The sequence below is a fragment of the Palaemon carinicauda genome, chromosome 36 (genome assembly GCF_036898095.1).
Source record: "Palaemon carinicauda isolate YSFRI2023 chromosome 36, ASM3689809v2, whole genome shotgun sequence".
Classification (NCBI taxonomy): domain Eukaryota; kingdom Metazoa; phylum Arthropoda; class Malacostraca; order Decapoda; family Palaemonidae; genus Palaemon; species Palaemon carinicauda.
Genome location: NC_090760.1, coordinates 24,616,218 through 24,632,157, shown reverse-complemented (window position 1 = coordinate 24,632,157; position 15,940 = coordinate 24,616,218). Strand labels below are relative to the sequence as shown.

Here is a 15,940-nt window from a genome sequence, read left to right as displayed (position 1 = left end):
TCTTGTGTGATATTATTATTAAATTGCTTTGTAATTGAAATTAGCAAATGAAGAGAAATCTTTTATATAATTTTTGTAACAAGAGAACAAATGACTATGATAAAAAATAAAGAATTAATTAGTGATATGTAAGTAAGTGGGCGTTTTGTACTTCAATTTATAAGCAATTATATTATGTTCATCGTCTTCTTTATATTCTTTTTTTCTTCTTTTTTTTATCAAAAATACCTACTAACACTTTGGCTATAGTAAAAGAATTTCTGCATCATGCCATAATATTTCCATTATTTGACATCAAAGGAACACTAAAAGAAATGGCACTAACGTCAACATGAGTCTACGTTGGCAGATTTACTCTTCTTGCAAACAGTATTTAGAAATTTATCTTCTTTAATCAATTTCCTTAAACAGAGCCCTTCCACAGAAGCAGAAAAGAGGCAGTAAATACCCTCAATTTTCAAGAGTATATGTATATGTAGATGCTTAAGCCTGATAATTAGTGTGACTATGCTCATTAGTATTGTCGTAATGACTTGGGTAGAAAATATCAAGATTGAAGATCTGTGAAAGCTTGAGTCCTTTTTCAATGTTTTGGCAATTTATTCATTGATACAAAAGCAATATAAAAGAAGTCTTGCATCAGTTACTGGATTTCTAATTAATTGTGCTTTTTTTTTGTAAATATATATCTTACATTTTGTTTATCTCTCTAATTGAGATGATCCTGCTAAAATTGACTCTTCTTTGTTTTTATATGAAGATGCACTGCCCAATAGCATGGAATGTTATTCTCGTGAATATCTACAAGATCTACAAAATATATAGCTTTGAAAATATGCACATCATTATTTTCCACTTATTTATTATAAACATACACTATTAAATTTACTGATTTCCTTTCACTTTAATTTATCTATGTGTACCTCTTAATCTAGACATTGCATGTGCAAACGACCTTATAAACAAAATTGACCGGTTAGCTTAGTTCGTTCGTTGCAGAATTATCCTGCAAAGGTTACCTTAGCACCTCTTAGATTGAGTCATTAATATCTTCAACTTTCTTATTGCTATGGTTTAATGGTCTTTTAATATTTGTAAAAAGAAGAAGAAAACTTTATGGGCAAAAGAAAATCAGCGTTATGTATCTTGTTTTCATTATCATTTTCCTTTATTATACCCAATCTTTCATTACATGACCATTCGTACTTTTAACATAACAAAGTAAATCATTTGTATTGGAAAACTTCTGCCATGGTCGAAAAAGAAAGATTATTCATTTATCATCCCAAATTATGAGCTTGTTTATCTCTAAACAGCCAGCGTCATATCGTAAAGGTGAAGGATGATATGGAAAGAAGAGGTTTGATGGAACAGGATGCCTTTGATATAAGGCATTGGAAAGGGCGCATCAGTCAACCGACCCATTAATGTAGGGATAACAGTGGGGAAGAAGAAGAAGAAGAAGAAGAAGAAGAGCCAGTGTAATAAATATATATATATATATATATATATATATATATATATATATATATATATATATATGTATATATATATATATATATATATATATATATATATATATATATATATATATATATATATATAGAATCCGATTTAGTTTCCAGTCATTTAAAAAAAAAAAAACTATATGCGACAGAAAAATGTGCTTTTGAATATTTCAATATATCAAAAGATACGGATACGAATGTTGATCTACAGCTGTCATAACTTGAGGTATTGATTTTTGAAGCAAACCTTTTCAGATGTTCTACATAAAAAGATTTTTTATGTCTTCGGTCAGATCTGCAACATTACAATACAAAGGGAAGGAATATTGACATACTGAGGCCAATTAGACAATCGGCGAAACAATTTTTTACGGCACATCAACGAATGCAAATAGGATTCGTGTTTTAGTCTCTCTCTCTCTCTCTCTCTCTCTCTCTCTCTCTCTCTCTCTCTCTATCCGTATTTATTTTTGAGTTTACCAATTTATCGTGAATATGGATAATGGCAAGAGTTTAGATAGGTTTTACCATATATAATAATGGAATGCCCACCCCTTTAGATTTCTTCCTAAAATTTACCTAACCTTTTTGTTAAGGGCTTACCTTTCACCAGTATCATAAAATCATCAAATCCTTATCCTTTCCTCATCCTTATTCCAATATATTAATTTTTGTCGCTCCGAATTCTTCCCTGTTTGAAGTATTACTCTTCTGTTTGTGGTGCTTACCCCGTTTTCACCATCATTGAGAGGAATTTACTAGAATCAATTAGTTTCAGGAATGGATTAGTCATTGTTCTGTCTAATTCTTTTTCTGTTTGTTGTCTTTTGGATGTTCCTCTCCCGCTTCCCATCGAGTTCGAGGTTCATTCTATCACGTAGCGTGGTGAGATCTACCACATCACTTGGGCCCTAACTGATAGAAAGGGTTTGCAACATATTGTCAAGTGCCTCGAATGATATTTTGTGTGGGATTTTTAGCAAATATTATCGCCCAACTTAGGTATGAAAATAGATCCCATAATTTTACTGGTCGTATAAGTTAGATTTTACAATCGGGCAAGATTTAACAGAGGTCTTTACCTAAAAGATTCACGTTTAGATCAATTGTTATGGGTTCCATGATTATTTCCTTTCTTTTGCTCTTTCATAAAATGTTAAAGATTCCCTTCATATTTGTTTGCATAACAATGGCACATATTTTTGTGTTTATGAAAATTAAAGACACTGGTTTAAATTGAATTGTTAGCTTAGTGCAGATGAATTAGTGCAAATTGGTTGGTTAATAAAGCAATTGCGTGGCTGTTTCGTTGTCATTGGAAATTACTGATGAATAAAAGGGTTTCCATCTAATGTTTCATAAAGATTGGAAGAAAAAACACCCGATCTTTCTTAATTGTTTCACACTCATAAGAGGAACATTTCTTCGTTAAGGAACTTCTGATTCTTTATCTACCTTTCTTTTTAGACTCTAGCTGCAACTATCCACGCAAAGTCAGCTAACTATCAGGTACGTAATTCACTACTTAACTGAACAGAATCAATGTAAAGTTTTAAGAACACGACCATCTATTCACAATCGTCCCGTTGAAGACTAAGACAAATTCACCATAGAATTGCTAGCTAGAGGCTGTATTGAAATCGCAGAGAGAGAGAGAGAGAGAGAGAGAGAGAGAGAGAGAGAGAGAGAGAGAGAGAGAGAGAGAGAGTGGGGGTCATCCGTATAAAAGAAAGTTAGAGACTCTAGATTAGATGATAAAATTCTAGAAACGAAAATAATCCATGAAATAGAGAGAAAAACTAATTTTAAGAGAGAAAAAAAAATAGTTGTGTACTAAAAGAAAAATCTGTATATATATATATATATATATATATATATATATATATATATATATATATATATATATATATATACAGTATATATAGTTATGTGTGTGCATATATATGGTACTTCTACATGAATATTACATCTTAAATGCGCGTCGTCCAAAATTCGAACACATCGTCTCTCTGGACAAGTTAAGCTCCATTTTGTTATCAGTATAACACAAAACTGAATTTGTTTTTTTCCAATCAATATCTATTGTTGACAAGAGTTTTAAATATTTTTTACACGAGTCTTTGTTGGAAGAACGATAAAAATACAGCTCAATATAGAAGCAATAATGTTGAATATCTTAAGATAAAATAATAAAAATTAAGATGGTCTGAATCGAACTAACAAGAATGAATAGATATAAACTTTAAAAAACTAATAATAATTTTAAAGTTATTGAATTATTTTCCACAGAGCTTCACATAATTTCGTAATCTAGCTCACAAGATTCCCATCTCTTATTGGAGGTTCACGGTTTCAATCCTGCAATAGGAAGGATGTCGATTCTTCAGGAACCTTATCTCTTGTCCAAAGGAGATTAAAAAGTGACGCTTAGCCTACTCACCCGCTCAGAAAATCAAGATTCCCAATCAGGGCTGATCTGGAATTCTTCGTGTGAAACTCTTATATAATGAATAATGTGCTCCATCCACGCTATTTCTTTTCTTTCTCCGATGAAGATTCTACTGTTCCAAAGGGGTAGATAATCATGCCCTCAGAGGCTTATAGCATTTCAAAATTTACCTTGAGCAACATCTATTATACTTACCATCGGGTTTTAGATAACATGCTATCCCACCGGTTGACTCGATTGATAGAACTTATTCGAATTACTATTAATAATGGAATATATAATGAAAATCAGCAAAAAAAACAGAATTACACTTCTATCTCTATGATAGCGTTCTCAAAAGGTAAACCCAGAAATGCAGTTAGCTCCCAAGTTCCGACGTCTTTTCGAGACTCTACGAGCATAATCGATAACAGCTTTGCATTTAATATACAATCCCAAAGGGTGGTAAAAATTTATTCCTATTTGTACATTATGTTGTGTTGATTTCCATCATATATCAACTTAGGGGTAATTCAAATCAAATGCTATCAAGCGGGTCATCTGTTGCGTCGGGAAGTATAGTAAAACTGTATGCATGGTATTATTATTATTATTATTATTATTATTATTATTATTATTACTTGCTAAGCTACAACCCTAGTTGGAAAAGCAAAATGCTATAAGTCCAGAGGCCCCAACAGGGAAAATAGCCCAGTGAGAAAAGGAAACAAGAAAAGTAAGATATTTCAAGAACAGTACAACATTAAAGTAAATATCACTTGTATAAACTATAAAAACTTTAACAAAACAAGAGGAAGAGAAATTAGGTAGAATAGTGTGCCTGCGTATACCCTCAAGTAAGAGAACTCTAACCCAAGACAGTGGAAGACCATGGTACAGAGGCTATCGCACCACCTGAGACTAGAGAACAATGGTTTGATTTTGGAGTGTCCCTCTCCTAGAAGTGCTGCTTACCATAGCTAAAGACTCTCTTCTACCCTTACCAAGAGGAAAGTAGCCACTGAACATTTACAGTATAGTAGTTTACCCCTTGTTGTCAGGTGCATGAGGACAGAGGAGAATCTGTAAAGAATAGGCCAGACTATTCGGTGTATGTGTAGGCAAAGGGAAGGTGAGCCGTAACCAGAGAGAAGGATCCAATGTAGTATTATCTGGCCAGTCAAAGGATTCAATAACTCTCTAGCTGTAGTATCTCAACGGGTGGCTGGTGTTCTTACCAACCTACTATCTATCAATATTATTATTATTAGTAGTAGTAGTAGTAGTGGCAATAGTAGTAGTAGTAGTAGTAGCAGTAGTGGTAGTAGTAGTATTTAACTGCAAAACGGCGATGTCACAAGTTATTTGAATTTCCTAAGTTTAAGATGCTCTCACTAGGTAAATCCTTAAATGCTGTAAGCGCTTTGGTTCACATTTCTTTTAGAGTCTGATTAATAGCGACCTTGAAAATTATTGTCGAAATTGATTTGCAGTCTTACAGACTTTGAGAGATCATGAGTAGACAATTAACAAAGAAAGGTCGGATTTAAGAACATATCCGTCGGTTGGCAGTGATGTTTTGGGACATGCAATTACAAGGAGAATGCCATGGATATCAAATGATACGTAGGATACTATAAATAGGACACAGACAAAAATTGATTATTGAAGGACACTTTAAAATCAAACCATTGTTTTCTAGTCTTGAGTAGTGCCATAGCCTCTGTACCATGGTCTTCCACTGTCTTGGGTTAGAGTTCTCTCGCTTGAGGGTACACTTGGGCACACTATTCTATCTAATTCCTCTTCCTCTTGTTTTGTTAAAGTCTTTATAGTTTATATAGGCAATATTTATTTCAATATTGTTAGTGTTCTTAAAAATATTTTATCTTTCCATGTTTCCTCTCCTCACTAGGCTATTTTTCCCTGTTGGGGCCCATGGGCTTATAGCATCCTGCTTTTCCAAATAGGGTTGTAGCTTAGCAAGTAATAATAATAATAATAATAATAATAATAATAATAATGAAAATTACAAGGTAGAACATGTTAAATATCGATATTGAGGTTAAATTAAATGCCAGGAATAACTGGAAAAAGTATTTATACAGGAAAGCCGATGTGGCCGACAAAGCTAGTAATTCCAGGAGCGGCTATGAAAAGAAATGCTCATAGAACTATTAACGAAATCTCTAGGGAGGCAAAGAAGAAGAAGCATATACCGATCAAAAAGAGGGATGAATCTGTTATAACAACAGAAGATGAAGAAAGGCAACGTTGGATGTTACATTTCAGTAAGGTCATGAATAGAAGATAGGAAGGGAATAATTTGATTGATATAGTTCACGCTGATCAAGACCTTGATGTACCAATGAATGAAGTGACCCCATAAATACTTACAAGATTATTTTGTAGAATGTAGCAGGTGAAGCAAAACCTGAGGAATAGGAATTAGGAATGTTGGTTAAAATGACTAAAAGGGAGACTTTACTAGGTGCAATAATTACAGAGACATCACACTTATATAAGTTGTCATGAAAATATATGCAGTAGTGTGGCGGGATGTTAAAAAAAACAAGCCCCACACCCTGAATCACACCTACTGACAATGGTCTCCTCAACACATACTTTCCCCTTACGTTATCTAAAACTGGACTCTTAGACAAAAGGACACAAAAAACAAAACATAACCTTAAAACTATATATTTCTTACAAACTATAATAAATCCAACCAAAATCAACAGCATCAAAAACTTACACTAAATATACTATAAATACCATTCAAATAAACGCAAAAAAAACCTAACAAACTTAAATTACACCGCACACCAACACCAAAAATAAATATATATATGAATTATATTGTATAAATATTATTATGGGACACCAACACTGTCGCCACACACAAGCCGAACTGTCTTTACGGCACACTAACACAACTCTGTGTTTAACAGTTTACTGGGTGGCAATTTGCCACAACTACTTCCCTGATTGGGGTCATGGTTAGTATTATCACCACCATCATCATCATCATCAACAGCAATCTGGATTTGATTCGGTCCGGGTCATCAACAATTGTACAAATCAGAGTGGTCGTATCAAATTCCTTATTACAAGCCAATTCGTCAACAATCAATTAATCCACTTTCAAAAATCGCTCTCCAAAGGAGGAATCGCAGCCTGCCAAAATAAAAAAGAAAAACACTTACGAGCACTTCTAGCTAACTGAACTATCGCACTATAATCAAAGATAAATAATAAATTGTTCCTATCATTCACAATCACGACAAGCAAAGATAAACAAAACTGTACTTACTTTGAAAATCAAAAAACACTTCCACGCTGGTCGAAAAATATATATATAATCCAGCTCTCACACAACTGCCTTATGCTGCAGTCAAATAAAAAAAAGCATTCGCTCCGAAACATTCACCACTGTCGTAACCTTACTAAAAATGTAAACAAACAATCTCATTTATACCAACAGTCTTCCTCACCATAAACGATCGTTACACTAACTACTTTCGCTCGCTAACACAATATCTCTCTCTCTCTCTCTCTCTCTCTCTCTCTCTCTCTCTCTCTCTCTCTCTCTCTCTCTCATACAGGATTTGGCAAAACAAAAATAAAAATAAAGCAAAAATAAATCCTCCACATTCCTCCCCCCTTACTTTGCCAAATCCTTCTCACACAACACTTACATTATTTTTTTCATAACCCAGTCGCAGTCGGGAACGGGACCTCTACTCCGAGTAACTGGGCCTCCATATACTCTCTCATTCACTTCTTCCTTATCACAATCATTAGCTACATTAACACTATTCCTATCTAAATCCCTATCATCTAATATATCATGTACAATCATATCTACCTCGTTCTCATCTGGCCCTATAATTACACTCATTTCTGTAAACAGTTCATCTATTTCATCAAAAACATTCTCAACTTTAGTAAAAGATTCATTCATACTACTAATCATTCTCTTATCTCTCACTCTCGCATTCGTCATCCTTTCTTTTACATCACCTAAGGAAAAGCCACACACACAATAGGTATCATTCATACTCAGCCATGATTCATCTGTATTAACACATTTATCTTCCATACACACTTGCACATTTACACCCTTGTCATACTTATTTCTATTCTCACTTTTACTTATAAAATTTCCCCTTCTTTCATCTTTACTTAAAGCTCTTGTATTCTTCCTTTTCTTATATTCTACTAACACTAACTGTTTACCTTCCAGACCTAAGTCCTCATACATACTAGGTTCACCCTTGTTCCTTTTCAACCATTTACTCATCCCATTCTCTTGGATATACTCACGTACCTCGTTCCATTTACGCAACTGGTTGTGGTGGGCCCTAATTTTTTCCACAATACCACCCACACACAACTTACCCAAAACGTAACTTAATCCACTCGAACCAACTTCTAACACATCATAGGGACCTTCAAATTTATCACGCACCTTATTTACATTCATTCTACCCTTTTCAATTACTTCTTTCATCACTCTCTCACCAACTTTAAAGCTTTCAAACCTCTTATTTGCTTTCCTCCACACATCTCTATCATCCTCCGACACACCCAACCTCGGTCTTATTATCTTTTCAAAATTTAAAACAAACTTACATGGAGACATACCCGTACTCTTATGCACTGTTGCATTGTAAGCCCACAACGCTCTACCAACATACAAATCCCAATCATTACCACATGTACTCATCATTCGCAAAATTTCAGTTAATGTTCTTACAGTCCTTTCAGCCAACCCATTCGCATTTGGCATATAAGGAGTCGAATACACATGTTCAATACCCCATTCTCTTAACATCTGCTCAAACTCCCATCCAACAAACTCAGGGCCATTATCACTTAACATTCTCACAGGCTTACACACACACATCGGCAACATCACTTGACCAACCATTCTTGCAACAGTCTCGCTCCGTTTATCCTTGATGGGTATTGCATAGGTAAATTTACTCATGTGATCAACCATAACAATCATTCCCACATGTCTTCTCGCAGTCACAGGCAACGAAACACAATCAATCACAAACATCTCAAATGGTTCTTTCATACGTAATCTCAAAACAGGCGGATTAGCATGCACTCTCTGATACTTCCCTTTCTGGCAATCTTCACACGTAGTCGCTACATCCTTACATATCTGACTCAACCCAGGTGTAAACAATCTCTCACGCATGCATTCCCATAATTTATTCTTACCCATATGCCCATATCTGTCATGCACTAACATACACATACTTACTGCTGCATGCATTGGAAACACAGGAACATATATATCTTCATCCATTCCTTTATGTAGAAAATAAACAATATTCTTACACACAATAAGTCTCTTAGTAACTTTCTTATACACCTCTAAATCAGACGACCATTCTTCTACCTCAATACTATTCAACATACATTCACGTAACCTTTTAATTTCCTCACATTCATCTTGCATTTCTTCCACCTCCTCTTTAGTCAGTAGATCATCCTCACTCCTCGTAATATCAACCATGCCAACAAAATTCGCCATAAATACACTATTATCTTCTATCACAACTACTTCACATCCATTTTTCAGAAGCAAACCACTACCAATATCAACTGATAAATCATGCAATCTTAAAAAGTCAATTCCTATCAAAAAACAACTAGGCATCTCATTCTCTCCCATTACAATAAAATTATGTTCCACCTCCATACTTCCCAGTTTTACTTTCAAACGCACTTCTTCCCAAACTAGCAAACTTCCTTTACCTATCCCATGAATTCTCACACTCGTACATTGCCGTTTCACTTCCCAATTGTACCGCTCTATTTCCTTGATAACAGACATATTCACTAATGACACTTGTGCACCTGTATCAATTAAACTACAGTATTCATTCTCATTTATACCCACATACGTCATCATTCTTCCTTTTACACCATGCATACAAATGTTTACTCTCCTATCAATAGGGTCATCCTTATCACACCCATGGTCATCTTCGCTATCTTCCATGCTCATACCACTCTGATTCAAATCACTCGGACAATCCTCCTTCTTACTCAACAACTCGCAACATCTTTCATTACATTGTAACCTCAATATATACTCTCTTTCAGTCTCTTTATTTGCTCAATACTGCATCGGACAATTCCACCCAAAATACAAATAAACAGTGACACCATACAACATACTTACTACCAACAATACTTTTGATAACAATTCACCCTCAAGCATACTATCCTCCTCCTTATATGCCATTTCTTTCGATACTTCATTCCTAACACTCATTCTAAGCTCATCTACACTAGCAGGTATATCCCTATTCAAACCCTTCAATTTAAACTTATTTAACCCGCACAAAATACATTTATACACCATGTCATCCCCTTCAAAACTTTTTACCATCACTAAATCTTCCGGCAACCTTTCAAAATTACTATCATTCTCGCTACTCTCTTCTATCTTACCATGCATTCTTGACATCGCATCTGCTATCACGTTCTTACTCCCAGGTACATATTCTAGCTTAAAGTCAAATTCATTCAAATCCTCTATTGTCCTCGCAACTCTAGCATTCACAGACTCTTTCCTAATCATGTACACTAGGGGCTGATGGTCAGTACGCACAATAAATTTCACACCATACAAAAATACCTTCAACGCTTTCACGCAAAACCTTATCGCAGCCAACTCCCTTTCAATCGTGGAATACTTTCGCTCAGCCTTATTAAATGCTTTACTTACATACGCTATCACTCTCAACTGTTCATCTCCGTTTATTCTTTGCATTTGAACCAAGCAACCGCCCATACTAATCCCACTAGCATCCGTATATAACTCTAGCATACTCGCATGTTCACTATAATCGGGAAAGGCCAAAGTGACGTCTCTCGCAGCCTCTTCTTTCAAGTTTTCAAATGCTTCAATCATACGCTCATCCCATTTCAGTCTCGTACTATTTCTCTTACCTGTCCACTCATTCAAAGGCTTCCCTATTCCCGAACAATCTCTGACAAACTTCCGACCAAATTCAATTAACCCAAGAAACCCTCTCAACTCACGCACCGTATGAGGACGTGGAAACTCTCTCACCTTACTCACAAACTTTTCACTCTTCCTTATACCCGATTCACTCACCACATGCCCAAGAAATTCCACCTCCCCGGCCAACCATGTACACTTTTCAAGCTTAACTTTCACCCCAACTTCTATCAACCGTTCTAATACTGCTTCAAGCAACTGCATGTGTTCCTCAACTGTCTCACTAGCAATCAAAATATCAATAAAAACAGTCACCTTCTGTCTATCAAACCCAGCCAAAACTACATTCATCGCCCTCTGGAAGGCAGCAGGTGCATTAGCAAGGCCAAAACTTAATCTTTTAAACTGAAAATGACAATTTCTACTTGAAAATGCCGTAATGGGCCTGCTCCCCTCTGCCAGAGGCATCTGGTAATAGCCCCTAACTAAATCTAACTTTGTAAAAACTTTCATACCATGCATCTTATACACACAGTCAGACACTACATTCATCGGAAAACGTTCTTTAACAGTTACTTCATTCACCTTCCTATAATCTATACACATACGTAAACTTCCATCCGGCTTTCTTACAGGTACAATAGGGCTATTCCAGGCACTCTCACTCCTTTCTATTACACCCATTTGTTCTAACTCCTGGCACTGCTCTTCTATTTCTCTGGCAATAGGCAGAGAAAAATGTCGGGGACGCTGATATATGGGGGTATCATTACTAAGAACTATCTTAAATTCAGGCAGCTTTGATCCCCCACAATCCTCGTCACCGCAACTCAAAACTCTCCGTCTATCCCATAACATCCTATACAATTGTTCCCTTTCTCCCTCACTTTTATTCTCATCTACATTAATTCTTTCTTTCAAACTTTCATAGTCCCAATCGTCATCCTGCTTTATCTTACCCGTCATAACACGTCTCAATTTAACATACCTTTCATCCTCTACATTGACCAACGTATACATACATCCCATACAATCACCCTCACGTATACCCCGTATTCTCTTCCTCCTTACAGTCGGCAACAAGCTCACATACACCTTCGGCTCCTGCAAATTCAAAATACCATCATACACATGCACACTTGCTTTCACCAAATTACTTGCTTCCGAACCTTCCACTACATATTCACAATTGTCACTATTGGCAATTCCCAGACTATTCGGCCATGCAACTTTTACACTGACAACCTCACTCGCATCTTTTGACAATTTAACACCTTCTTTTGCTATTAACGGCACACCTTTCCATACCTTCGTACATACACTACCATCTTCATTCAAATAAAATTCCCCACAAAATTTACCCTTAACTTTCATCTCTATCATATTTACATTAGGATGTACAATCATACCGCATTTTTTCAAGAAGTTATAACCTAACAACACATCGTATTTGTCATTTACTCCCTCAACCACATAAAAATCATTATCTTCCATCATCAGCCCCCCAATCATGACATTTTCACGCAACTTTCCTTGCACAGACATACTTAAATTACCGATACCTTTCACTTCACCTTTACACCCCCTAAATTCACACACATCCCTTACCTTATCGTATGCATTCCTAAACATTAAATTGACACCACAACCAGTATCAATCAGACCAACTAGCTCTATTCCCTTAAAATTTACTTTTGCACTCATGCAGTCATAAGCTCTTTCGCCCATCACGTCTTCATGTAGTAAACCTTCACGAACATGCATCACATTCACTCCGCACACACTCGAGGACTCACCCAGCTGAACCCTCTTACACTCTAGTTTCCCGAACATCCTGGCTGATTTACTCCCTTCTTCCTACATACCCTAGCTACATGCCCATCTGCACCACATTCAGTACACTTACCCCGTGGCTCCTTGCACATTCTAGCATAATGACCATCCTTACCACAATTCCCACAAATCACATTCATACGATTACTCCGACATCCACTCGCTATGTGCCCAGTCATACCACACCGATAACATTTTATCCCTTTCTCTTTCTTGCACTCACTAATTCTATGCCCTACCTCACCACATCCAAAACAAGCACCTAGAGCCCATCTACATTCATTCTTCTTATGTCCTACTTTCCCACATCTATAACACTTCTCTTCACGGATACAACTACCTGACCTACCTTGCGGCGCACTAGCACTCATATCCCTCCAAACCTGATTCCCTTGCCTAAACCCTTCATTTGTCCTTACAGGTATTCCCACATTACTCGCCCTAACACTCCTATCTACTACACTATCCGCTACCCTCATCGGTCCTCTCATAACAGCATCTCTAAAACTAACAAATTCTGGCACACTTTCCTCCATTCCAGTTCTTACACTCACAGATTTACTTTCTTTCATACATCTATCCAACTCGTAATCCTCAACTATCTCTAAAATATCATCCCATGTCAATCTTTCTTTCGTCCACCTCATTTTCTCCTTCCGTTTCAAATTAACAAACTCAGCAACATTCTCGGGTACAGTAGCCAAAAACTTCTTCATTAACTCCTTATTCTCATTTATACCTTCATCCCCATACTTCTTCCTAGCTAAAGTTTCCAACCTACATACGTACATTGATATCGCTTCTCCTGCATTCATCCGTGCTTCATCAAAATCATTCTTACGCTTATACTTAACACTCCCTTTCATACGTTTTACCTGCTCAATTATTCTCTGTTTCACACTTTCATAATCAACGTCCCCTACACTCATTATCACTCCATACATCGTCAACAAATACCCAGTCAAATATTCTCCTAACTCCCTAGCCCAAACTCTTTTACTATCACCATACTTATCCTGACAATACCTCTCATACTCCTTGAAAAAATCATATACATCCCTACTGCTATGCTCATTGAACCTTTCACACCGAGGTACCTCTCTCATAAACACAGTCTTACACACATCACGTTCATTCTCACTGCTATCATCACTGTCTACTCCCTTGTTACCTTCTTCCTCATTCGAATATAATGAATCCACTTCCACACTTAAATTCCTATCCTTAACCATTCCTTTCTTACCCTTTTTCTTACTTACCACTTTCACCCATTCACGATCGTCCTTGCTATCAGCCTGATACTTTTTCTTCCCTTTCTTCACATCACTTTTACCTTTCCTTTCATCTTTCCTCTCACCTTTCTGTTCATCCTTACTATGCCTAATTCCCTTATCTTCAATATCACCATCACTATTACTACTATCACTATCACTTCCTTTCCCATTATCACTAACCTTAACCTTCTCATCCACTATCAACCCATTACCCGAAACTGAGGACACTCCTCCGACTGCACCTTCCCCCATTATAGTTTTCATCATCCCCATGACTTGCCCCATCATATCTTCCATTCGTTTCTCCATTCGTTCTTCATTCTCTCGCATCCTCATCTCAACACCCTCTTCCACTCTCTCTACAGTTCCCTTCAACTCCCTAAGCTCCTTCTGCATCGCCGCATTCTCCCAGTTCAACCTCTCATTCTCTACTAGCAACCTCTCCTCACGCTCCTTACTCAGCCGCAATTCCTCCCTCAAAACCCTTAATTGCTCCTCCATTTTTCATCAACCTTAATCCTAAATTCTTAACCTAATTCCGTCCTTCGTCCAACAGTCCAGCTTCTATCCCACCTCGGCAGTCCCTGTTCGGGCGCCAAAATAATGTGGCGGGATGTTAAAAAAAACAAGCCCCACACCCTGAATCACACCTACTGACAATGGTCTCCTCAACACATACTTTCCCCTTACGTTATCTAAAACTGGACTCTTAGACAAAAGGACACAAAAAACAAAACATAACCTTAAAACTATATATTTCTTACAAACTATAATAAATCCAACCAAAATCAACAGCATCAAAAACTTACACTAAATATACTATAAATACCATTCAAATAAACGCAAAAAAAAACCTAACAAACTTAAATTACACCGCACACCAACACCAAAAATAAATATATATATGAATTATATTGTATAAATATTATTATGGGACACCAACACTGTCGCCACACACAAGCCGAACTGTCTTTACGGCACACTAACACAACTCTGTGTTTAACAGTTTACTGGGTGGCAATTTGCCACAACTACTTCCCTGATTGGGGTCATGGTTAGTATTATCACCACCATCATCATCATCATCAACAGCAATCTGGATTTGATTCGGTCCGGGTCATCAACAATTGTACAAATCAGAGTGGTCGTATCAAATTCCTTATTACAAGCCAATTCGTCAACAATCAATTAATCCACTTTCAAAAATCGCTCTCCAAAGGAGGAATCGCAGCCTGCCAAAATAAAAAAGAAAAACACTTACGAGCACTTCTAGCTAACTGAACTATCGCACTATAATCAAAGATAAATAATAAATTGTTCCTATCATTCACAATCACGACAAGCAAAGATAAACAAAACTGTACTTACTTTGAAAATCAAAAAACACTTCCACGCTGGTCGAAAAATATATATATAATCCAGCTCTCACACAACTGCCTTATGCTGCAATCAAATAAAAAAAAGCATTCGCTCCGAAACATTCACCACTGTCGTAACCTTACTAAAAATGTAAACAAACAATCTCATTTATACCAACAGTCTTCCTCACCACAAACGATCGTTACACTAACTACTTTCGCTCGCTAACACAATATCTCTCTCTCTCTCTCTCTCTCTCTCTCTCTCTCTCTCTCTCTCTCTCTCTCTCTCTCTCTCTCTCTCTCTCACACACACAGGATTTGGCAAAACAAAAATAAAAATAAAGCAAAAATAAATCCTCCACAGTAGTATGCTTATTCAAAACAGACTAGATAAAAAGATCGATGAAAAGCTGAGAGATGAACAAGTAGGATGTAGAAAATGTAGAACTTATACTGACCAAATTTTCATTTCAAGACATGTTGCACAACAATGCGTAGAATATAGAAATCCACTTTTGATGGTATTTGTAGACTATAAAGAAGCC

At 36.5% G+C, this 15,940-nt stretch overlaps 2 protein-coding genes across 2 annotated transcripts; both read right to left on the bottom strand.

The window, feature by feature from the left end:
* Window positions 1–6,494: 6,494 nt before the first annotated feature.
* On the bottom strand, window positions 6,495–8,948 carry LOC137628402 (uncharacterized). Its single transcript, XM_068359552.1, has 2 exons — window positions 7,250–8,948; window positions 6,495–7,113 (listed from the first exon to the last, which is right to left on the bottom strand). Exon 1 carries the CDS (start codon window positions 8,939–8,941, stop codon window positions 7,631–7,633), a length of 1,311 nt encoding a protein of 436 aa, XP_068215653.1. The 5' UTR covers window positions 8,942–8,948; the 3' UTR covers window positions 6,495–7,113; window positions 7,250–7,630.
* Window positions 8,949–12,287: 3,339 nt separating this feature from the next.
* On the bottom strand, window positions 12,288–15,664 carry LOC137628401 (uncharacterized protein PF3D7_1120000-like). The gene is made up of 2 exons (XM_068359551.1): window positions 15,403–15,664; window positions 12,288–15,266 (listed from the first exon to the last, which is right to left on the bottom strand). The coding sequence occupies exon 2, from the start codon at window positions 14,533–14,535 to the stop codon at window positions 12,745–12,747; it is 1,791 nt and encodes a 596-aa protein (XP_068215652.1). The 5' UTR covers window positions 14,536–15,266; window positions 15,403–15,664; the 3' UTR covers window positions 12,288–12,744.
* Window positions 15,665–15,940: the final 276 nt, after the last annotated feature.

Bases quoted from the DNA above. Each gene is read 5' to 3' on its own strand.
- LOC137628402 (XM_068359552.1), bottom strand. From the start codon at position 8,941: ATGGTTGATCACATGAGTAAATTTACCTATGCAATACCCATCAAGGAT.
- LOC137628401 (XM_068359551.1), bottom strand. From the start codon at position 14,535: ATGGAGGAGCAATTAAGGGTTTTGAGGGAGGAATTGCGGCTGAGTAAG.